The sequence below is a fragment of the Amborella trichopoda genome, chromosome 7, assembly GCF_054954075.1.
Source record: "Amborella trichopoda isolate Santa Cruz 75 chromosome 7, AtrichopodaSantaCruz75HAP2 v2.0, whole genome shotgun sequence".
Classification (NCBI taxonomy): domain Eukaryota; kingdom Viridiplantae; phylum Streptophyta; class Magnoliopsida; order Amborellales; family Amborellaceae; genus Amborella; species Amborella trichopoda.
In genome coordinates this window covers 7,033,121-7,057,222 of record NC_142342.1, presented here as the reverse complement: position 1 = coordinate 7,057,222, position 24,102 = coordinate 7,033,121, and the positions used below count along the sequence as shown (strand labels likewise).

The 24,102-nt window shown below is 35.7% G+C and overlaps 1 protein-coding gene across 3 annotated transcripts; it reads left to right on the top strand.

Moving 5' to 3' along the window:
- Positions 1 to 1,449: 1,449 nt before the first annotated feature.
- Positions 1,450 to 23,335, top strand: LOC18444199 (myosin-6). Of its 3 annotated transcripts, XM_088871715.1 has the most exons (39): positions 1,450 to 1,794; positions 3,380 to 3,508; positions 3,667 to 3,810; positions 3,989 to 4,134; positions 4,226 to 4,382; positions 4,535 to 4,593; positions 5,036 to 5,195; positions 5,303 to 5,452; positions 5,639 to 5,775; positions 5,891 to 6,037; positions 6,130 to 6,231; positions 6,823 to 6,880; positions 6,979 to 7,080; positions 7,916 to 7,953; positions 8,057 to 8,183; positions 8,274 to 8,444; positions 8,562 to 8,693; positions 8,824 to 8,933; positions 9,018 to 9,078; positions 10,134 to 10,311; positions 10,667 to 10,872; positions 11,368 to 11,487; positions 12,279 to 12,377; positions 12,799 to 13,011; positions 13,181 to 13,320; positions 13,761 to 13,875; positions 13,979 to 14,026; positions 14,122 to 14,205; positions 14,349 to 14,519; positions 15,140 to 15,295; positions 15,436 to 15,624; positions 16,825 to 16,956; positions 17,038 to 17,108; positions 20,067 to 20,166; positions 20,807 to 20,863; positions 21,757 to 21,813; positions 22,288 to 22,368; positions 22,471 to 22,553; positions 22,647 to 23,335. In XM_088871715.1, the coding sequence occupies exons 1-39, from the start codon at positions 1,792 to 1,794 to the stop codon at positions 22,759 to 22,761; spliced, it is 4,548 nt and encodes a 1,515-aa protein (XP_088727841.1). In that variant the 5' UTR covers positions 1,450 to 1,791; the 3' UTR covers positions 22,762 to 23,335. The 3 variants fall into 3 exon arrangements, with proteins under 3 accessions (XP_088727841.1, XP_088727840.1, XP_088727842.1); XM_088871714.1 differs by lacking the exon at positions 1,450 to 1,794 and having other exon boundaries at positions 3,371 to 3,508; XM_088871716.1 differs by lacking the exons at positions 1,450 to 1,794; positions 3,380 to 3,508; positions 3,667 to 3,810; ... (4 more) ...; positions 5,303 to 5,452; positions 5,639 to 5,775 and having other exon boundaries at positions 5,965 to 6,037; positions 8,562 to 8,686.
- Positions 23,336 to 24,102: the final 767 nt, after the last annotated feature.

Below are 24,102 nucleotides of genomic sequence, written 5' to 3'. Positions count from 1 at the left end.
TTTGCTCCTGAAATTGAAGGTTCCGATTCTGGGCCGTCGGATGGGAGAACGCGTACTTACTTGTGGGCTCAGCAGTCTCTACAAGGAGGAAATAATTAATTGGAGGTTGAAGCGACCCTGCTTAGGAGCAAAAATTTCGAAATTAATAATGTCGTTTAAAAATGACGAAAATAGCGTCCTCTTGCGTAATTCTTCTAAAGAATAACATATTATTTTATTTTTGTTAATTTAATTTTTTTGAATTTTCATATTATTGTTATTCTTTATTAGTCAGTCTCTAAATGCATTGCGAGGTAAGTCATGGCATTAAGTACAAGATCAGATTGGACTTATGGTCTAATTTGTTAGTCAACAGATGCCTTAATTAGTTTGGTCCAAAATAAAAATTCATTTGATTAAAATTGGGTAAGAACAAGATTCGACAAGCTTTAGCTCATTGCCCAAAATGGATCTATCTTTTTCTAAAATTCATATTTTTAAAGTATTAATTATGTTATTTTTATTTTTACAATATGGTACAATTAGTTTGATCGGTAATTAGATTGATATGGTTACGCCAAACCCCAAACTGGTTTGATGGTTGGTCCGTTAACCCACTAACCCAAAAATACTAAGAGAAACAGAGAAAGAAACATCATACTCTACTGAATTCTACCATGGTGTATGATAAGTACCAATAGTGCACGGTAAGGCCTTGCAACGTCGATTCCATGCACTGAATGGTAGAGATAAGAAATCTTCTTAGACTATCCATTCATCCAAGTATAATATAGTCAATTGCAACCTCCGTATCCACCATCAATATATCAAAAAAAAAGAAGAAAGAAAATAAAATCTCAACCACCTCAAATGGAGAGAGAACAGTCAATTTCATTGTTCCATCCACCACACACCCCTGCATATAGATCAAAGTGATCTAGGGACTTACTCTCAAATCTATGAACAATTGTCTCATGCGGGTTGGACTGCATTTCTACCGCATGCCATCTAGAGGTATAAAGCATGCATCTTCAAGAGGGATACAAATTGGTGGTCCAGTTAAAACCAATTGTAATTAATGGTCCAAATGTTTTTTAGTATAATTATTATTTTTAGTTTTCAAATTTTTATTGCTCATAATCTCTATGCTAAAGATTATACTCTCCAAAACTTAGAAATACATTATATTTAAAAAATATATTTATTGTCAAGCCCACATTCTACAATATGCGGGCTGATCGCATGCTAACCCCGTCCAATACAAATTTCTCTAGGGCATATCTTGGAATTTTCGAAAAGAACGGCTCCGTAACAGTGAGATTTTCTTTGCCCATATTACCCTCGAATATACCCGGGTCTACAAGAGAAATTAATAGAAGTATAAAGGTTAGATTAGTAATTTAGGGGTTTCTTTCAGAGTGGTTAATTCAGATAACAGAAAGAAAGGAAAAGGGCGTGTATGTTTTTTTTGCAGAGGGAGGGGCCTTCTTCTTCACATGCCGGTCATATTTTTGTGACGATCGGCTGTGAAGCTTTAGACCCATGTTATAAACCCTAGAAATAAAAGAGCTATTTTTACAAGGAATTTTCAGCCACTTTTGAGGACTCTTTTCTCCTCAAATCTCTGTCTTAATTTGTTCTTCGTGGATGATTTCAGCTGCCTCAGGGATTCGCATTTTTTTTAGGGTTTTGGAATAGGGGTTTTCGTGATCTGTGATCTGGATTCGGAGGAGCTGATCGAGATAAAGAGTGAGGTTTTGGTGGCATTTTGGGCTTGCCTGGTCGGGTTTTCTGAACTCGATCGAGTAAGAAATGGTGAGTCATTGTTTCATTAGGTGTTTTGATTCTGTATGAGCTTGTGAATGTGGGGTTTTATGGTCTTGATATTTGGTTTTTTCTTTTGTTCTCATGTTTTTAGTGTTTTTTATGATGGTTGTTCAGTTGTTCTGGTTAATTTTGGGAAATACGGTTTATTGGAGGGGCCTTTGATTGCCTCTGTCTTGAATTATGGACTTGGTTTTTTTGAGAGTTAACAAAGTTTTCACTTTTTGCTTCTTGGTTTTATTGCAAAATGCCAATGGGATCTTTATTCTTGTATAAATCAATTTATTTTTTTTCCATTTCGCTCCTTTTTCTTGGATGGTGCTCATTATAAGTTTGTATGGTACAAGGATTTCGAGTGCCTGGAATGAAATGTTTGACTTCTGAATGTGTTTTCAATTGTGAGATATGCAGTTTGCACTTCTTTTTTCCCCGGGTTTACTTTGAGTTTACTTCAACTTTGATTTTTGGTGAGGGTTATGTGGGATTATTGGAGAATGCTGATTTTGTATTATTCACTGTCTCCATGATGAGTCTTTATTTTTAGTTTTTTTGAGGTTCCTTTTTATGATGCTGCATCAATGTCCGTCATTTAGTGCTTTATTTGTTGTTTTAGATGTTTTAGGTAGTTTTTTTAACTGATTATGAGGGAAACTGTTGCATGACCTTTTACTCTTTCATGGAATTCTTTAACAATGAGTTTGCCATGCCCCTGTGGCTTTTTATTGACTGAAGATGTTTCTTTCTTTTATACTTTTTTGTTTATTTATTATGATCATCGACAACTGTTATTCATTTATTTGGATAACTTTATTAGTAGATGCTCTGCCATTCATCCCCTGTAACTTTTCTTTGTAGAGATATAAGGAGTAGATTTAGAATTAAGAATGAATTCGCAAGAACATGGCTTAGAGTAAACCATGGTGCAGCCTCAGTAGCTGGTTTTATATTTTTCTTTTTCCTGATGATTTTACCGATAATTGGTTTCTGCTTGACTGTCCTTATAATGTTGACCTGCAGTGCCTTTCATCCTTATGTCTCTGTCTTATGCATATAGCTTTGGCCACAGGGTCATTTGATTTCATTAATGGAAGTACTCAAATAGCTTTGGTAACATGTATGAAACTACTATTTATTAGTTACTCAAATGATTATATAGCTTATGGTTTAGTGTTAGCAATGCAAAATACTTTTTATTGAAACAAAAGAAAAAAAAGAAAAAATGTGAAGTACTTGATGCAACTTATGGAGCAAAATGGTTGAATTTCCATTTATGCCCAATATATCACTATTATCCAATAACTTCCAAGTGTTAAGAAAAAAAAGTTTTTAACTATTTAATACATATTTCCTCTGCATAGCAATTATTTCAGAGTGTGCAGGTATCTTTGCCATTAGTTTATCTGTTATGTTGTTGCAAATGAGAAGTATTGTCTTCTTTGGCCGTTGTTATTTTGCTTTGGTGGGCAGCAACTACATATTTCCTTCACTCCTTTTAATTGCGCAAGTTGGAGAGGTCATGGGGTGGTTTTGTTTTATGAAGCCTTACACTGACTTGGTTGGCTCCTTGATGATGCAGGCTGCCCCAGTAAACATAACTGTGGGATCTCTTGTATGGGTGGAGGATCCTGATGAGGCTTGGGCAGATGGGGAAGTAGTTGAAGTTAAAGGCCAGGAAATAAAGATAAGCTGTTCCTCTGGGAAGACAGTAAGTACTTGCTCTAGCTCTTAGTTACTTACTGTGGTACCGTGCTTGAGCTCATTTGCCAAATTCACTTTGTTTTCTATAACCTAGTAGTTTGGGCTAGGCAGGCTAGTCGGTTTTTTCTATAAGGAGATTCAATTTGGCTTTCTATCATCATGTAGGTTACCGCAAATGTCTCCAATGTGTACCCTAAGGATCCTGAGGCATCCCCTTGTGGGGTGGATGACATGACAAAGCTGGCTTATCTTCATGAACCTGGTGTTCTGCAAAATTTAAAATCTAGATATGACATGAATGAAATATATGTAAGTAATGAGCAGAGGGCAGTGTTATAATATTTGATGTTTGCCTTGTGTTCTTTCATCTTATAAATGCCGCTTATCTCGGTTGTTGGCCATTGGTCAATAAGAAAAAGAAGCTTATTGGTCATTGTTTACTGTTACAACTTGAGGTATCATTGATTAATTTGTGTGACACTTCCAGACTTACACAGGCAATATATTGATTGCCGTAAATCCTTTTAGAAGGCTTCCTCATCTGTATGATAACCATATGATGGAACAATATAAAGCGGCTGCCTTTGGGGAGCTAAGCCCTCACCCATTTGCTGTTGCAGATGCTGCATACAGGTACTGTTCTCAGGTTCAATTGAACAACAATCTATATCTGATAGCATATCTGTTCTGTTGCATACCTGATGTGGTATCTGTACAATTTCAGGCTTATGATGAATGAGGGCATAAGCCAATCAATCCTAGTGAGTGGAGAAAGTGGAGCAGGTAAAACGGAAAGCACAAAAATGCTTATGCGTTATCTTGCTTACATGGGAGGTAGAGCTGCGGCAGAGGGGAGGACGGTGGAGCAGCAAGTTCTAGAAGTAAGGGAATACCCGCCCATCCATTTCTTTAATTAGGGGCTCAGAGAAACTATTTGTTTAGATGTTTGGAGAAGACATTCTTTCTTTGGCATAGTATAAGTTATCTCCCTTGTTATTATTTTTGAGTCCTTGACTATTTGTCGTTTTTGCAGTCAAATCCTGTTTTGGAGGCATTTGGTAATGCAAAAACTGTTAGAAATAATAATTCAAGGTGAGCGTTCTATGGTGCTTGTGCCTTTAGACATATGCACAATAAGTTGTCCCTTACTAGAGTATATATAGCATGAAGGACATATCTAAATCTTGACATATATTGATTGGGTAGTAGACATAAGACACTGACTGCATGTTACTGTCGACATTTTGAAAAGCTTCAATATAACAGCTATAGTGGCCGCTGCTGCTACAGAAAATATCAGCGAATAATTCCTGATAATTGAATGTGATTGCACTGGTCCCTAATATAATTGATAACAATTGAAGGGTCCTTGGTCGTTATAATGTCACTATTTTTGGGTAAATAATGAGCCACTATGTATTTCAAAACTTCTTTATTATTTTGTGCTTGTGTACCTGTGAGGATTTTGGTGCTGTAAGGTTATTGTGATGAATGGTCAATGTGGCCTAAAATTTGTATGCCATTTATTGTGCAGTCGGTTTGGTAAGTTCGTGGAGATTCAGTTTGACAAGAGGGGACGGATATCAGGAGCTGCTATCAGAACTTACTTGTTAGAAAGATCTCGTGTTTGTCAAGTTTCTGATCCTGAAAGAAATTATCATTGCTTCTATATGCTTTGTGCTGCACCACCTGAGGTATTTTAAACACTCTGGACTTTTAATGAATGAATGTGCTATTGGGAGACATGTTATGTTATTTGGGTAAATTTTAATATTTGTCTTAAACTATGGTCTATTATCAGGATGTTGAGAAATACAAATTGGGGAACCCTAGGATGTTTCACTATTTGAATCAGTCCAACTGTTATGAGTTGGATGGAGTAAATGATTCTGAGGAGTACTTGGCCACAAGAAGGGCCATGGATGTTGTGGGAATTAGTTCTGATGAACAGGTAATTCCAACCTATATTTGCATATCTTTTTAAATTCCCTTGTTGCAGGAATCTCCCAGTAGTGCAAATCCTATTGCACTTATGCTTACTGTTTGCTTCTGGTAACCAAGCCCTTATCTATGTTTAGCAAGTGTCCTTGTTTTGACCCTTAGGAAATTACTCTCTAATGATATATGGGTATTTCAGGATGCAATTTTCCGAGTTGTGGCTGCAATCCTTCATTTAGGAAATGTGGAATTCGCTAAGGGAAAGGAAACTGATTCTTCTCAGCCCAAAGATGAAAAATCACTATTTCATCTCAAGACTGCAGCAGAGCTTTTTATGTAAACATCGATACATAACTTCGGTTCAAAAGCTTCCGTTTTGAATCTTATGACTTGTGCCGTGTATCTTGTGGAGACTTGTTTTTGTTACTCATTTGTTTTCTTAGTTTTTCAGGTGCAATCTAAAATTACTTGAAGATTCTCTCTGTAAGCGTGTGATTGTAACACGTGATGAGACCATCACAAAAACTCTTGATCCAGAGTCTGCTACTTTCAGTCGAGATGCTTTAGCAAAAATTGTTTATTCTCGGCTTTTTGATTGGTGAGGACTCTTGAATTAACCTCACTGATTTTGATGCTTCTTCTTACGAACTACTTCACACACATTTTATTGTTTTGGTGATGTTGGTGCAGGTTGGTGAATAAGATAAATAGTTCAATTGGCCAGGACCCCCACTCAAAGTTTCTAATTGGTGTATTGGATATTTATGGTTTTGAGAGTTTCAAGACAAACAGGTGCTCTTATCTATTTCAATTAACATATTTTTATGTCGATATAATTTTCTATCATATTTTATGTATTCATAATTTTCCATCCAGAATATGCACATAGACTTTATAGGAGGTATGATTCGACGAGTATATTCTTCTTTATAGGTACCATAATTTCCTTAAATACATCATTCAATCGAGTTTATTACAATATTTATAGTTATTTGGTGTTTCTGGGGTTGTGTAATCATTTATCTTTTGATCTGTCAGAATCAGATGCAATGACGAGCTCTGTGTCAAATGAAGTTATGTGAAATGTTATATACTGAGTAGCTCTTGGTTTTTTCGATGTTGTAATTTATTTGGAAGAAACTCAAAGCTGATTTTCCCTTGATGACTTCTTTGCTCATGCTTCAATTATAAAATGTGGTTTCTTTCCAAATATTACTGTTTCTAATTTTCAAGTATGCCAGATCACCTTTGTTTAACTTATGAATGAACATTTGCATGATCATTATTCATTAATAATGTTTGTTTCAGCCAACAGTCAACAATTTCCAAAAAAAAAAAAAATTGTTTGTTTCAGCCATTGACAAACTGTTGTGTCACTTGCAGCTTTGAACAATTTTGCATTAATTTGACAAATGAAAAACTTCAGCAACATTTCAACCAGGTTTGTTTGGGAGTTGTTTAACTTCCCATTTATTTTAGTTGCATGACACCATTCAATCACAATAACAGATGGAGACTTTATCTATTTGTGTGGAGCAGCATGTTTTCAAGATGGAGCAGGAAGAGTATACGAAGGAAGAAATCAACTGGAGTTACATTGAATTCATTGATAATCAGGATGTGCTGGATCTAATCGATAAGGTTTTTGTTCTTAGCCTTCTGCTTCCTGGATTACATCACATGATAATATAATATGTTGAGAGATTCGAGTAGATATTGGTATCAGTTTTACATCTTTGTTTTCAGCAGATGTAAATAAAGTACAATACTCACCTTTTATATTTTTCTTCTGTTTATTTGTAATGATAGTAGTGCTCTAGTTAGAATCCAGCAAGATTGTTATTGGGAGAAGGGTCAGTTGGTTTATAGGTTGCATAAGGGCATTAAGTGGTAATTGTGTAGCCTTCCATATAGATGGGTGGATTTGGTTAAAGAGGGTGGTAGTTTAAGAACTTCTATTCAATATGCGTAACAAATACATCTCTTTGATGCGGTATAATATGTTAACAATCACTCGTGGTTGTCCAAGACTTACCATTCCTGCAGGCTACCACCCCAACCCTCATCCAAGTATTACTAGTTCACCTGAATATAGTCGTCTGTTGATATAAGGAATAAGTAATTCCCTTTTCTCTGGGGCTCGCTAGGTTGGGAGGAATCATTCTTTTTGGTTCTCACTTTCTCGGACTGGGAAAAGTTTGATGCTGGTTTTCCATTATATGGTCTACCTTGGCTTACTTTTTGTTTATGCCTGTCAGATCTGCTTTTGGTCCTTAGGATGTAAATAATTTACATGCTTCTCTGAGTGGTTTCTTGTACCGAATCAAGTTTCTCTTAATGCATCTTATTTCTTGAAGGAACTATGCAGCCTATTGGTAAAACTTGTGCCATAATTAGTGCATTACTCTTTTTTTTTATTTGGAATTCCATATATTGGATTTCTGTATTTTCTAATTCGTTGAGTCATTACTTTCAGAAACCTGGAGGGATCATTGCACTTCTTGATGAGGCTTGGTAAGTGCAAATAATATATTTTTTAGGTGTTGATTCATTTGAATGCTCACTTTGCATGTATTTTGTGGATATGGTTGAAATGGATTTAAACCGTGTTTTGTAGCATGTTTCCTCGGTCAACACATGAAACATTTGCTCAGAAGCTTTACCAGACATTCAAAAACCACAAACGCTTCAGCAAGCCCAAATTGTCACGCACTGATTTCACCATCTGTCACTATGCTGGTGATGTAAGTTACATCGTGAAGTCATCCATTTGACAAAATTAACTGATCCATAGAATTGCAGGAGTCATATGCTCTCTGGTTCTGATTTTTCAGGTGACCTACCAAACCGATCAATTCCTTGACAAGAACAAAGATTATGTTATTGCGGAGCATCAAGCTCTCTTAAGTGCTTCAAAGTGTTCTTTTGTCTCGGGCTTGTTTCCTCCACTATCTGAGGAATCATCAAAGTCTTCAAAATTCTCATCTATTGGTTCCCGTTTTAAGGTTTGTTGTTAGTTGTCACTGTTTCCTAGTTTGGTGTGCTAATCTTCCTATTATAACACAATTGGCTGAGTTTATATATTTTTCTAATTTTTGCTTGTGTTAAATTACTAAATACAGCAACAACTGCAATCATTGCTGGAAACTCTAAGCTCCACAGAGCCCCACTACATTCGTTGTGTAAAACCCAATAATCTTCTGAAGCCTTCAATATTTGAGAACAAGAATGTCTTGCAGCAACTTCGGTGCGGAGTAAGATTCTTCAAATATTTTATTTATTTATTTGTTGTTAGGATTCTTCAATCTTTATTTGCATGTGCTTCTAAATACCTCCCTTTTGATTTGTATGGTATAATGAGGAAGTTTTGTGTGCTTCATTTAGGGAGTCATGGAGGCAATTAGAATAAGTTGTGCTGGATATCCTACGAGACGAACTTTTGATGAATTTCTTGATCGCTTTGGTATCCTTGTCCCTGATGTTTTGTTGGGAAGGTAATCTCCTAGATAATGCTAGTTACTTTCATGTATGTTCCATTATTGCCTTGAAATTACTGAAGGTGATTTTATCATTTGTAGCTGTGATGAGGTCACTGCATGCAAGAAGTTGCTGGAGAAGGTAGATCTTCAAGGCTATCAGGTATATACATTAATAATTCGATAATGTTGGGAATTATTTTTGGTTTGTATTTTCCTTTAATAAATTGATAGTTTGTTCGTGGTATATTTACTTGGTAGGGATTTCTTTATCTTGTAGTTAATTTTTTTGTTTCCGGCATAGTCCCATATAAGTTTCTTGAATCTATAAGATCTAATTACGTAGTATCTTCTTTAGTACTACACAAACTTAATTTGGCAGAATAATAGTTCCAGACTGAGTTTAAATGGTCCAATTCAGATCATGGTACCCAGGAAGAAACTACCACCCTTTAAGACATTAAGGATCTCTCTCAACCCCTTCCCTAATCTCTCTTTGAACCAGATTATAGAAGCAAGTCCTGATTAGATAATTTTTATCAGTACCTGACCCAACTTCTTAAGTAGAAAATGCCACCTGTTTAGCCTGCCTGTAGGCTATTGTGTTGCCATTCAAGGATTTGGCCGATACTCAGCACCTTATACTTGGCAATGTCCTTGAATGTTTATAGTATAACTTCACTTGATTTATAAGGAGTCGTACTCACTTATCTTTCTTATTCACCAGCAATCTATCAAACAACAATTTTCACTTTTACATCCGTGATCCCTGGGTTTCTTAGAATGGAGTTGGCAACAAGCGAGTATTCATCTTAGGAAGCATAATGATATGATTTTCTCAGGTATCAATGTTGTTGACTCAGCTCTTGAGGATTTTATTCAGGACTCTGTATTACCTGAGAATTTTAGGGCCTAAATTAAGGATAATAGTTTTGTTCCTTGTAAGTGGCGTCTTTAATTATTCTCATTAAATCATTAACAAACAATTATAGACACATGCAGTCAATCATGCACTTCATTTTTATTATTGTTTTATGTATGACATATCTTGCAGCCCCATGAGCTTAGAGAATTTGTTACTTGTGGAAAGATACTAATATGAAAAAAAGGACGGCTTTTGATGCAATTCAATGATGCAGGATTTTCCAAATGCTTTAAACCATGTATTCATTGGATAAGTTTTAAAAAATCAGGCTATTTTTTGGCTAAAACTTGCAGATAGGTAAAACGAAGGTGTTTCTCAGGGCTGGTCAGATGGCGGATTTGGATGCCAGAAGGACTGAAGTGCTGGGTAGATCAGCCGTCGTCATCCAGAGGAAAGTGCGTTCATATATGGCTCGCAAGCAGTTTCTGGCAATGCGCCAGTCTGCAATACGTGTTCAAGCTCTATGGAGAGGTATACTGAAAATGTTAAAACTCTATTTAAATGATGGGTATAGTACAATCCAATGAAATGTGGTAACTCACTTTCCGTTGGGGTCATACACAGTTAAATTGATGTGCATTGGGATGTGAAATCATACTAGTTTTTACTCTCTCTATTATCGCCTATCACTTAATTGGATTATGTTGATCCCAATAGACTATGGTCTTCCAAGTCCACTAGATATGGTATACTTCTGTTTACTTCCCTTTTGATGGTATTTTACTTCAATGCTTTCAACTTCCGTTGCTAAAGTCATGCTTATCAGGTCATGCAATCTTGCTTATATACAATCTGTATGTGATGGGTATTTGTATTCTATTGGCAGGAAAACTTGCACGCCGGCTTTATGAGGATATGCGGAGAGAAGCTGCAATCTTGACAATTCAGAAATACCTGCGTGGTTATCTTGCCAAAAAAGCTTACAAAGAATTGGTGTTGTCAGCTGTGATTATTCAATCGGGATTGCGTGGGATGGTTGCTCGCGATGAGCTTCGTTTCAGGCGGCAGACCAGAGCTGCCATTATCATTCAGGTAAATTGGCTATTGCAACTGGAATATATTATCTGCAAATTGGGGGAAGATTCTGTGAAAGTCACATTGGCATAGCTGTGTGGCGTAGAGGCCCGAGAAAGTAAAACTGTTTGACTTGTCGGAAAACAACATGTGGTGAAAGCCGAACAAAAAGAAGAAAACAAAATCCTTAGAAACAAATGCATAAGTATGAAGTATATAATCCTAAAAATATGATTGTTCATTAAGATATCCACATTAGGTGCTTTTCAAAGATTAGATCAAATGGCATTTCAGTATGTTCTATATTTGAATTTTCCATTTCCGACAACGGAATTATGAGTTTTGTTGAGTGCACCTGGTTCTTTTTGAATATGGCGTAGTGGCATGTTAAATACTTGTATCTCTGCTTAAGGAAATGACATTTCAATACATTCTATAATTGAATTTTATCTATGCAGCCGATGAATTATTTAACTTCTGGTGTCATAATTTTCTTCTCTGTTTTACATGCAGACTAATTGCCGACGTTACCTCGCCCGTCTACACTATACAAGGATCAAGAAAGCTGCAATTAAAATACAATGTGCCTGGAGAGGCAGAGTGGCAAGAAAAGAGCTGCGGAAACTCAAAATGGTGAGCTATCCTTGTAGCAGTAACTAACAAAGTTATCACGTGATCATCTTCATTGAAACTCATTCATCTTTAGCGTCTAACACTTTTGGGAATTAAGTCTTTTTGTATGGCATTTCTTTTTTGGGAGTTAAATTGGAGCTGCTATTCATAAAGGCCTGTATAAGCTCTCTTTCCAGCGTGAACCAAATATAAAATAATTTACTTCATAGGTTCCCTAATGTTTGTCTTCTTGGAATATGGAAAGGTCCTGGTTATTTTCTTGTTGCGGGTTTGCTTTTTGCTCTTTTCTCTTTCTCACAAAAAGGAATATCTTTCTTCCAATTGATGTCTTTAAGAGCAGTTTTGCTTGTATTAACTGCTTCAATGTTGGCCTTTAGACTCTTATTAGTGTGGCCAGATTGTCAGAATGGCTTATGAATGCTTCACAGGCTTTTGCAATTTCTTTTCTTTTCTGTAAATTGATTTGAAATCTATACTAAGTGCTTTCATAAACTCCCAAATTCTGCCTATCAAAATGTTTGATTTTCTTTATTCTAAAATTTCTGGGCTCAATTATCTTATATCTAACCATCTTAGGTTATGGTCGGTTCTTAAAGTTAAGACAGAACATGCCGTGGTCTTTCTTGAGATTGATATCTTATGACTTTTAATTTTATCAGTTTGCTGGTGGATCGTTGATCGATGTTCTCTAGACTCTAATAATGTGGTTAAAACTATGTTCTGTCCTTTATCGAGTAGTTTACTTCTGGTATCCAATAAGACCAGCTTCCATTTGGGTTGTTCTTTTGCAGGCGGCTAGGGAAACTGGTGCTTTACAAGCTGCCAAGAACAAGTTGGAAAAGCAAGTCGAAGAATTGACCTGGCGATTGCAATTGGAGAAACGCATGCGGGTAAATTATAACTCATGCACTGTACAATTTCATTGTCTTAGTATGTGCATCATTTGCATACTATATTAAGATGTCAATATCAAACCACTTGAATTGATTCATGTATTTTTGTTTTTTGGTTCATTTAGGGGCCCTTGAAGATTATGATCATATGAATGGTTTAATGAGTTAGTCTGCTCACCTGAAATTTAGGTGTGCATGCACTTGCACGCACACAACACTGCCACATCCATGCAGGAAACATGCATGTATGCAAACATACATAGCTTGCTGGCACATCAATATAATCAAATATAATTTTAACTGCCAAGATACATAATGTATTTATTATTCTTGGTGATCAAATTTCTTTCGAAATTAATCTGAACGCACTATAGCTTTGTAGGTCATAATTGATTTGACATGTGATCTCTCATTGTAGGCTGACTTGGAGGAAGCCAAAGTACAAGAAACTGCTAAATTGCAATCTGCTTTGCAAGAGATGCAAAATCAAGTCAAGGAAAGTAAAGCCCTTCTGATAAAGGAGCGTGAGGCAGCAAAGAAGGCAGCAGAGCAGGTTTCTGTTATACAAGAGGTTCCAGTTGTAGATACCGCCAAGCTGGATAAGCTTGCCAAGGAAAATGAAAAGCTCAAGGTGAGTAGGCCAACAACCTTGGAAACACCAGAGGCACTTGACATCCCTCTGATAGTCCCTATTAGAGCACCTTTGTTCTTTGTTTATTTTGTATGAGAAACTGGTGTACTTTGTCCATTTCATTGGTAACAACTCACATGTTTCTCACATGTAATTTGATTCTGTTCAGGTCTTGGTGTCAACACTTGAAAAGAAAGTTGATGAAGCTGAGAAGAAGTATGAAGAAACACACAAACTTAGTGAAGAAAGACGCAAGATGGCTGAAGAGGCAGAGTGGAAGCTAATCCACTTGAAGACCACTGTACAAAGGTCTTGGCGGTAGCTTACTTCATAATTTCTGGAGCATGGCACATGTTCGTGAGGAGCAGTATTTAAAAACTTGGAGCGTCCGAGCAGGAGACTTGGCAAGCAACTCGGAATCAGCATCCTGTTGGTTCCGGATGAGGCAGACTTGGATGATCTGAGTCTGATTTGTCTGACTTGAGTCTGCCTGAGTCCGTCTGCATCTTAAAAAATCCAGCAAATCTTCAAAAAGTACAATTATCTAAAGATGAGACTCGGAGAATTGATTCGGGGCTTGCCAAGTTGTCTTGCCCCAGATAGCAATAGAGTCCTGGGGCAAGTCTGAGGTTTAAAATACTGCCTAGCGGTATTTAGTTTTGGAAATTTTGGTGGTTTACTACTATTCTTATTTGCTGTATTTTAATTTTTCATCTATTATAGGTTAACTAATTGATTTCCTTATGCAGGCTTGAAGAGAAGATATCTAACATGGAATCTGAGGATCAAATTCTTCGGCAGCAGAGTTTGTTAAATTCTCCTGTAAAGCGTATGTCAGAGCATCTGTCAATTCCAGTAATTAAGGTACATGAACCGAGAGCCCATAATTTTCTACATGCTCGTCATACTGCTTTGAATATTTCCTTCCTTAGACCATACCTGTATTAATGCTTATCTTCATTTGCAGAATGTGGAGAATGGTCACCATGAGAGTGGGGAGCTTAAAAATAAAACTGTATGCTCGAGAAACTATGCTTGTTGCCTTTGGTTTGGTATTGTAATTAGATATTTGTTATTCTCTGTGCTCATAAGGGGAGAACTATTTTCCAGGAACCACAAGGTCGACTACCTGCATCAAAGGAACATGCAGAATCTGAGAACAAATTGAGAAAGTCACAAATCGAGAGACAACATGTATGCCTTATCCCATTGAAACTACTTTTTTTTTTTAATTGAATCAACCAGTTGAATCTTAGAACTTCCTATAGGGATTTGTGTTTCTTCTGAGTTTGATATGGATGCATGCTAATTTCTCAATCTTCTTTTTGTTGGTACAGGAAAGTGTCGATGCTTTGATTAATTGCATCATGCAGAATATTGGGTTTAGCAATGGGAAACCTGTTGCAGCATTTACCATATACAAATCTCTCCTTCACTGGAAATCATTTGAAGCTGAAAGAACCAGTGTGTTTGACAGGCTCATTCAGACTATTGGTTCTGCAATTCAGGTGGCCAATTCCTAATGGCCTACATCTCACAGCGTATTAGGGTTTTAACTTATTTTTCTTGTTTTTTATTTACTTTCTAGACAAAGTCCTTGTGTATATTAATCTTCCCAAAGGTCGATGACCCAACAAATCAAGAGAATAGTTCAAATCTTTGTCCTTATAATTCAAAAACTTGGGTCTGCAATAGTTTCTGAACATGATATGTTTGTCACGTGCATTCTATTGGCTTGTTATTTGCAAATGCTAATCGAAATTGGAAATGGCTAGGTCAGTTTGTTTGGTATATTGGGACTATCTAAGGGTTTGATCCCTTGACCTTCCTCACTTTTGTGGGGATGCCTTCCACTAAGCCAAAGCCTAAGGGACCAAATGCTAATAAAAAATTTATAGAAGAAAATTACACACTGTACATATATCCATATGTCCATAGTGTTCTTTTGTGCTATTTGTAGCATGGTAGAAGTGTTTTTTTTTTTTTTGTGTGTGTGTGGGGGGGGGGGGGGGGGGGTTGGTGTATGTGTGTGGAGGTGTTGGGGTGTGATTGTGTGAAGCTGAAGGTAATGCATGTGGTTTGTAAAGTTTTGTGGGTGTTGACTGAAACTTTCTTCTCTGCCATGCAGGATGAAGATGATAATGAACATTTGGCATACTGGCTGTCAAATACATCCACTTTGTTGTTCTTGCTACAGCGGAGTTTGAAAGCTGCTGGTGCACCCGGAAGTACTCCTCAGAGGAAACCTGCTGCTGCAGTTTCATTATTTGGAAGGATGACTCAGGTTAGTCTTCTCTCTCTCTCTCTCTCTCTCTCTATCTCATTATTGTCAGAATCCAAGGCACAACTATAATAATGAGCTGAGCTTTAGTGACTGTGCATGCTCAGCAAACTTTAATGGTATGATTCTTTTTTTTTTAATAGGGTTTTCGCTCTTCACCGTCTTCGGCACAACTTGCTGTGGGCAACCTAGATGTTGTTCGCCAAGTTGAGGCTAAGTACCCTGCGCTGCTTTTCAAGCAACAGCTGACAGCTTATGTGGAGAAAATATATGGAATCATTCGTGACAATGTAAAGAAGGAATTGATGTCTTTGCTTGCCCTCTGCATTCAGGTATAGAGCAAGCTACATGTCCTACTTGTAGATGTTGCTTGGAAAAGTAAAATCTTAGAAATGATATTATTTTTTGGCGATGATCTTTCGGGTTTACATTTGAGAAACTCATTTTCTTCCATGCATTTCTTCTTAGGAACAGTATAATATTGGTAGTTTGTGATCGGTGTAAGAAAAATCAAGTGGTTGAAATTCTAACTGCCCGGTTAAGTCAGAATTGGCCGGTTTCGGTTTTAGTCGGTTTTGGTGAACTAGCTGGGTATATTTAAAAAATTAAAAAACAATTATATAAAATCCCAAAAAATAAGGGATTTTGTTTGTAATGCGCTTTTTAATGTTTTTCATCATTTTGGCAAAGATTGAAAATTGTTTTGGCCATTAATACTTTTACATTTTTCCATCTTTTTAAAAAATTCAAAAATACCCCTGCGCACAAATCAATTATTTAAAATCGATTTTGTCATTAGTTGTTAAACTTCATTTGGATGTGCATCATGCTTTAAATATACTTTTGATTTTTTTTAGACTTTATTTTATGTTTTTATTTTTATTTTTTTTAACACTTTTTTTGACCGCAAGTAACTTGCTTGGTTAGGCCGGTTGAACCACTTCCGGTCCCATGTTTGGTTATAACCGGTCCGGTTCGATTTTTCCTACATTGTTTGTGAGCCATTGGAGATTGCTATAAATAATATTGCATTAGAAAGGATAACTTTTATAGTTTGATGTGAGTTTCCTGTGCTTTTTAGGCCTTTGGAATGCACGTTGCCTTTTTATTCCTTGAGTTTGATTGAGTTTTTTTTAATCCTTTTTCGTCTTTCCAAGTATTCATGCTACTGTCTATTCATTGCAATTGCATTACAGTGCCACATGGTGGATAGAGATATTTTGCTGAAGAAAATGTCTGCTGATATTGAGTTTCATCTGATAAATGTGTCAGAGAACTCTTTATGACGAGTCTTTAAACTTGTTATAGCATGGTATGCAACAAAATTTATAATGGCTTCATGCATTAATCATAATATTAAGAAGTACATTTATATGTAGCAAATCTGTTGAAATGTTGGAGACTGACACGGTGAGCCAGATGAAATGTTGGGTTAACATTGTGGTTAACTCTCAAATTTTGTTGTATATGGCTTATGGGTTACTAGTGTACTAACTTATAGAAATGCAACTTTGAATATGGTAACATTTTAGGCACCAAGAACATCAAGGGGAGCTATGGTGAGGGGATCGGGCCGGTCCTTTGGGCATCATACGCCAAGCAGTCACTGGCAAAGCATTATTGACAACCTCAATGCTCTTCTTAAAATGTTGCAGGAGAACTTTGTAAGTAGTTTTCTCTGCTATTCGATTTACCCATGCCTTTTAGATGAAATCTCAAATGACATGAGTGCTATAAATTTTCAGGTGCCCTCAGTTCTCATCCAAAAGATCTTTACACAGATATTTTCATTTATTAATGTACAACTCTTCAACAGGTTCTCCCTCTCTCTCTCTCTCTCTCTCTCTCTCTCTCTCTCTCTCCTCTTTAATATATCCCTAGTCTAATGCTACAGAAGTCTGCCTACACGAAAAAAGAAAAAACGAAATCATGTTATGAGTATTTATTTTTACCCAGTTTTTGCATCCATGTCCTCTTCACCCTGGTGAACATGCCCATAAAAAAAAATTTGGGAAGAAAATAAAAAATTGTTTTTTGAGGATAGAGAAAATTGGGTTAACACTAGATGTCTGTTCTGGTGTATTGTTATATGTAGGTTTAGTTGTGCTCAAAATCTATATTGTTAGATGTAAGTTAGTTGTGCTCTATATATATATAGAGAATGTATAGAATGAGACCATTTATCTTTGGTACAAGGTGGTCACATTAATCTTGACTATTGGATGTGAAATTGGGTGGCTACAATTGTTCCATTGACCAAGTTCAAACTTAGAAGGAAATTTTCTCGAACTTTGTGAAACATCCAAACTATCAAATTTTAAATCGGATGGTTGTAAGTGATCGTGACTACCATGTCTCAAAGGTAAATGGTCTCATTGTATACAATCCCATATATATATATATATATATATATATATATATATATATATATGGGATTATCTACAAAGAGACCATTTATCTTTTGTACATGGAGGTCACAATCATTCCCACTCATTAGATATCAAATTGGATGGTTTGGGGTTGGGGTGAGTCACGAAGTTCGAAAATATTTTTTTTTGGAACTTTGTGTCTATTTAATGACACTCTTACAATCACCCATTTTAAAATTTAAGGGACAAGAATGATAGTGACCCTCCATGGCTCCATGTACAAAAGATACATGGTTTATATATATATATATATATATATATATATATATATATAGGGAGTGGATTCTGTCAGCCCACGGGCTAACTGCTACAGTATCAGCCAATCACCCAGACTCAATTTGGGCTTATCTGACGGTTATAACCTCATTTTATATTTGAATTTTTATTATTATTTTTCTATAAATCCAAATCACTTGAAATTTTGGACGTTCATTCTTCTCATCAAGGCACACTTAATAAAAATATATAAAAAATAATTCACAAAATATAAATTGACCAAAATACCCTTGAAATGTTTTTCTTTTTTTTGCGATTTGTTTTTAATATTTTTATTAGATTCTTCTATTTTTGAAGAATAGACGCTCCAAATTTCAAGTGACTTGGATTTGTAGAAAGAAAATGAAAATTTAAACACGAAATGTAGTTGTGACTGTCAGATCGGCCCAGATTCAATCTGGGCCATTGGCTGACATTGTAGCTATCAGGCCGTGGGCTGACAAGATCTTTTTTCATATATATATATATATATATATATATATATATATATATATATATATATATATATATATATATGGAAAAGGCTTCTGTGAGCCAATGGGCTCATAAGAAAAAATAAGCCCAATGGCCTAGATTGAATCTCGGCCGATCTGATGATCATGGATGCCCGATAGTGTTTGAATTTTAAATTTTTTTCTACGCATCCAAATCACTTGAAATTTTAGGAGTGTGTTGATAAAAAATAGGTGAATATTCGAAAAATATTAAAAAAATATTTTACATGAAAAAAGTCACCAAAATACCCCTGTAAATTTTCTGGGTATTTTGGTCTTTTTATTATGCGGATTATTTTTTTCATATTTTTATTAGGTGCGGTTTGATGAGAAGAACATACACCTAAAATTTCAAGTTATTTGGATTTGTAGAAAAAAAACTAAAATACAAATACTCTAGGCCGTCAGATCCGCCCAGATTCAATCTGGGCCATTGGGCTTATACTATTATGTGAGCTAGTATATATATATATATAGATAAAGTAAAGCGACTAAACACTGGCAGCTATAATGAATAATAATATAAGTAATAGGTGGAATCCTAGCGATCGGATTTTCATTAGGTTGTTCAAAATACATATCACTATTTGAGTTTTAATCTTTTCTATAGATCTGACTGAGATAGTTATAATGAATAATAATATAAGTAATAGGTGGAATCCTAGGTGTCGAATTTTCATTAGGTTGTTCAAAATACATATCACTATTTGAATTTGAATCTTTTTTTTATAGATCTGACTAAGATGAAATTTTGGATGTATATACTCAACACTATTGTGCACCATATAAAACAAATACTTTCAAGAATTTTAAAATGCCAAAATTACCTCTATCATTTTCAAGGTTATTTTGGTCATTTTATATTTTGAAAAAAGTTTGTTTTATATATTTTTTGTGGGCACTATTTTTTAGTACACATGCCCAAAATTTCATCATAATCCGATTTCTAGAAAAATTATAAAAATACTTTCAAGTAAATATGCTTAACACTATTGTGCACCATATAAAAGTATAAGAAAATACTTTCAAGAATTTAAAATAACCAAATTACCCCCGTCATTTTCAGGGATATTTTGGTTATTTTATATTTTGAAAAATATTTTTTTAATACATTTTGTGCGCCCTATTTTTTAGTACACATGCCCAAAATTTCATCATGTTCCGATTTCTAGAAAAAAGATTAAAATTTAGATAGTGATATGTATTTTGATCTATCCGATGAAGATTTAACGGCTGAGATTCCACCTATATTATTATTCGTTATAGCTGCCATGTGTTTGTTAGCTTTTTCCATATAGTGGTCTACGTGCTCTTTGCAAACCTTTTGGAAAGCCAAGAGCACCTTTTTGCCTGCACCTGTGCGCTTTTTGATGGCTTTCAGTTCTTATAAATGTTGCACAAGTTGGTAGTCATGTGTTTTGTTTTGTGTTGGTGTTGTCTTCTACATTCTGTTCTTACAGGCTTACAAATCCCCAATAATTTGTTTAATGCATTTTCTGGCAACTAATTTCCTCTCCCTCATCCCCTCGAATTTCTCTATTGATTATGTTCATTGATTGCCTGAATGTCATGCAGTCTCCTATTGCGGCGTGAATGTTGTACGTTTAGCAATGGAGAATATGTGAAAGCTGGTTTAGCTGAAATGGAGCTTTGGTGTTGCCATGCAAAAGGAGAGGTCTGAATATATGTTGTCCTTCGTATGCATCTTTGAATTAATTTCCATATCGGGATCTGACTTGGCCACTAATTGAATGTAGTACATGTCCTAAATCACAGTTGGCTTGGGATCCCAATAGGAACTGATACTTTGGGGCCATTAAAAGAACAATTTCTACATTGTTTTTTATTGATTGATATTTAAAATGGTGTGGTTTGTATAAGGTTGCATCCTTAAACAATCAAAGTTAGGCATATCTCCAAATTTTATCATAGATGTAATTTTGGTGTCAAAAGTTATCTGGATGTCTTGAGAATCCATTTTCATCTCTAATTATAAAATTTTAGACTCCAAAAATGCTTCAAATCAAGTAGATCTATAAACATATGAAAATATTGAGAATGGACGGTCCAGATAATGTGTTGCAATATGCACCAGTTCTAAGACTCAAAAATCTTTTTTGTTTTCATATTCATACATCTCGATGATCAATTAGAGGTTTTTCTAACATCAAAACAGTCCCATGGATTTTTGAGGTGCACCTTCATTGTACATCTTTTAGGTTGCAACCTTATATAAATTTTTCCCTTTTTAAAATATGTTTGCAAGATTGTTCTTCTGTTTATTGAATACACTGTTGAAATATTGCCTGACACAGTTTGCAGGATCATCTTGGGATGAACTGAAGCACATAAGACAAGCTGTAGGCTTTTTGGTACGTGCAATATGGATAATCTTTTTCGAGTCCTTGTGAATGTGATGGATGAGTTCTTCCCTATTAAGGCAATGCTTCTTGTTTTTTTGGTCAGAATGCTCATAATGAGTTAAGAAGTATCTTTTCTATGAGTGAAGAAAATATTTTGTTATTTACAATATCTTTTCTATGTAGTGACAAAAATGAGTATTTTAAAAGCCCTGAATTGTGTATGGGACTTGAGCTACTTCCTTTTCATTTGTTGTTTCTGTTCCTGAATTTCTCTTGGCAATCGTGTCTCTTTTAGGAATATTTAGGCCTATGATTTTTGCATGATAGTATCTGACTACAATAAAAAAAAAGAGAGACGGGCATTTTATTACCAGAAAAAGAAGAAGAAAGAGAACCTGCTTTTGCTCTTGCTAATTTTCTACTCTTTTGATCTTCGGGATATACAGTTTGTGGCCTTTTTTTAATAGACTAGTATTAAGTAAGAATATGCTTTACGAATTATACACCACTGTGCATGTGTACACGATTTACAAAGTAAGGAGGGAACTCAGGCGACTTGAAGAATGCCTGAGGGGAGAGCTAGGGACAGTTTCGTTGGTTCTCGTTTCCTATGTGTGGATGATGAGGCTCACGTTGAGTGCGCCTTGTTGGCCAGGCCATTGGCAACTTTTTGGCCTCACACCATGTGTGGTTGAAGGAGATATTGATCAAGCTAGTGATCGACATAGTTGTCTTTTGTTCAAAAAGAAGAAGGCACACATGCACAAGAAATATTTTCCCAATTTTTTGAGATAATATTTTAAAGCCATTTTATGGTTGTTTCTTTGTTTAATCAATAACGTCTTCCTGTCATGGTTTTACATGTATAATTGATGCCCATGTTGATATCGATATATCTGCAGGTTATACACCAGAAAACTAAAGTTTCCTTTGATGAAATCACAAATGATCTCTGCCCAGTGAGTACAAAATCTCTCGCTTAACACATAGAAATGCCCAGATATGCACACGTACATGTAAAAATGCAGACAGATCATACCAAGATGAGTCTTGTTTCATGCATGTTTGCACATGCATGCCTGCAGACATTTAGCCAAACATCCAAAGAACTAGCTCACTCAAATACACAAATATGGACTCTCCCTCTCTCTCTCTGGTGCATGCACAATCACAGAAAATGGGAGAATATGTTGAACATGCTGTGTAATAGTGGGGGCTATGCTTACCATCGATCCACCATCCTTTAGCATAGAGCGGTGGAGATGAGTTCACTATTGTGCTTCAAGTCCATCAGCAGAATAGTGGCTCATCTCCACCTTCTGTAGAGAACAGGTGGTGGATAGCTTGATCTTTTCGCGCCACACTATACATGCGATGTGTATTCTTCATAGCAATCTTTGATACCTAGTGCTCACTGTCATGGCTTTCTCCAGGTTCTCAGCGTGCAACAGCTTTATCGAATATGTACACTGTATTGGGATGACAAGTATGGCACCCATAGTGTCTCCCCTGGTGTAAGTGCTAAAAACCTGCATTGCCTAACTTTACCTTTCCCTACTTAGTTTGGAAACCAAATTCTTGATTTCCTCATTTTCTTACTTTTTCTATCTCTTCAGGTAATTTCCAGCATGAGAGTGCTGATGACAGAGGACTCGAACACAGCAGTCAGCAATTCCTTTTTACTGGATGACAATTCGAGGTAAATTAACTGATCTTCCTTGTCCTGAGAGAGAGAGAGAGAGAGAGAGAGAGAGAGAGTTAAGTGTACCTTACCTGACCTGGCTTGCTGCAGCATTCCCTTCTCGGCTGACGACATCTCGAGTTCTTTGCAAGAGAAAGACTTTGCTGATGTCAAGCCAGCAAGTGAGCTTTTTGAGAACCCAGCGTTCCAATTTTTATTGGAGTAAAAGCTGGCTGCAAAAGTCTCGAAAGGTCTTCCTTAAAAACACTGAGATAGAGATGATTGCTCCTAGTTCCCTTTGCCAAAGAAATCATGTAATGTAAATCCACCCCATTTTCCCATATTCCTCTCTCTCTCTCTCTCTCTCTCTCTCTCTCTGGCCTGGGTATTAATTCTATTTGCTGCCTGGGTCATAGTTGTAAAATTATTCTTTTGAACTTAGATCTGCCCTTGATGGGATAGAATTTCTAGTATAGGGGCCAGTATACTACAGGGGTAGAGGGTGATGCCCTGCCATTGAAAGGTGTGTTCCATTTGTTTTTGTTAAATTTATTTTCAGAGTCAGATAGCATTCTTTGTTGTCTCAAGAGGGCATGTGCCTCGTTATTCTTTCTTCTCTTTGTTTTTGGGTTTGCTCTTCAGTGTTGTGGGAGGTGTTGTTTCTTGCCTCCCAATTGATTGTAAAGGGTTAGAGCTTTCAATTGTAAAGCAAAATATATATAGTTGAGTTCTATTGGTCATTTTTGTTTACTTGTAGTAAAACATTTGTGAATTTGTAAATGTTATATGAGACTTGGAAAGGTTGTGCCTTATGGAATGCCGATAATATATATGATATGTACTTATAGAAAAAAGATTAAAATTCAATGAGTGATGTATTTTGAACCACTTGATGAAGATTTGACGTTTGGAAATTCACCTATATATGGGTGCGGTTTGTATAGAGCCTAGGCTCTAAACTATCAAATTAGAGCTTACCTTCAAATAATGTCGAGAAATATAGTTTCAATATTGAAAATCTTTGTGATAGCCTTAAACTATACTTTCATATTTATTTATAAAGTTTTTAAGCTTAAAAAATAGTGCAGATCGATATATTTATGAAAACTTAAAAATTGGCAGTCCAAAAATGCATTACAAAATACAAAAATTTCAAAACTTGAAATCCATTTTTTTTTCTCATGTCAATGCATCTTGATGTTAAGATGATCAATTTAAAGATATTTAGGCATAAAAAACTCTGGTGAAATTTTTTGAGGTAGGTTCAAATTTGGTTGTTTAGAGCTTCGGCTCTATATAAACTTTTCCTTTATATATATATATATATATATATATATATATATATATATATATATATAGACACTTCGCAATGCTTATAGGCGAAAATGAACAATGATTTTGCTTATGTTCATTATCGTTTAAAGTTTTTCGTACGGTCACAATTGTTCGTTAGTGTTTCAATTTTTATTTTTATTTTACAAATCGGAATGATCTGAGATTTAGAGCGCATGTTCATAAAAAATAAGAAAATTTAATAAAAATATAAAAAAAATAATTCAAAAAATAT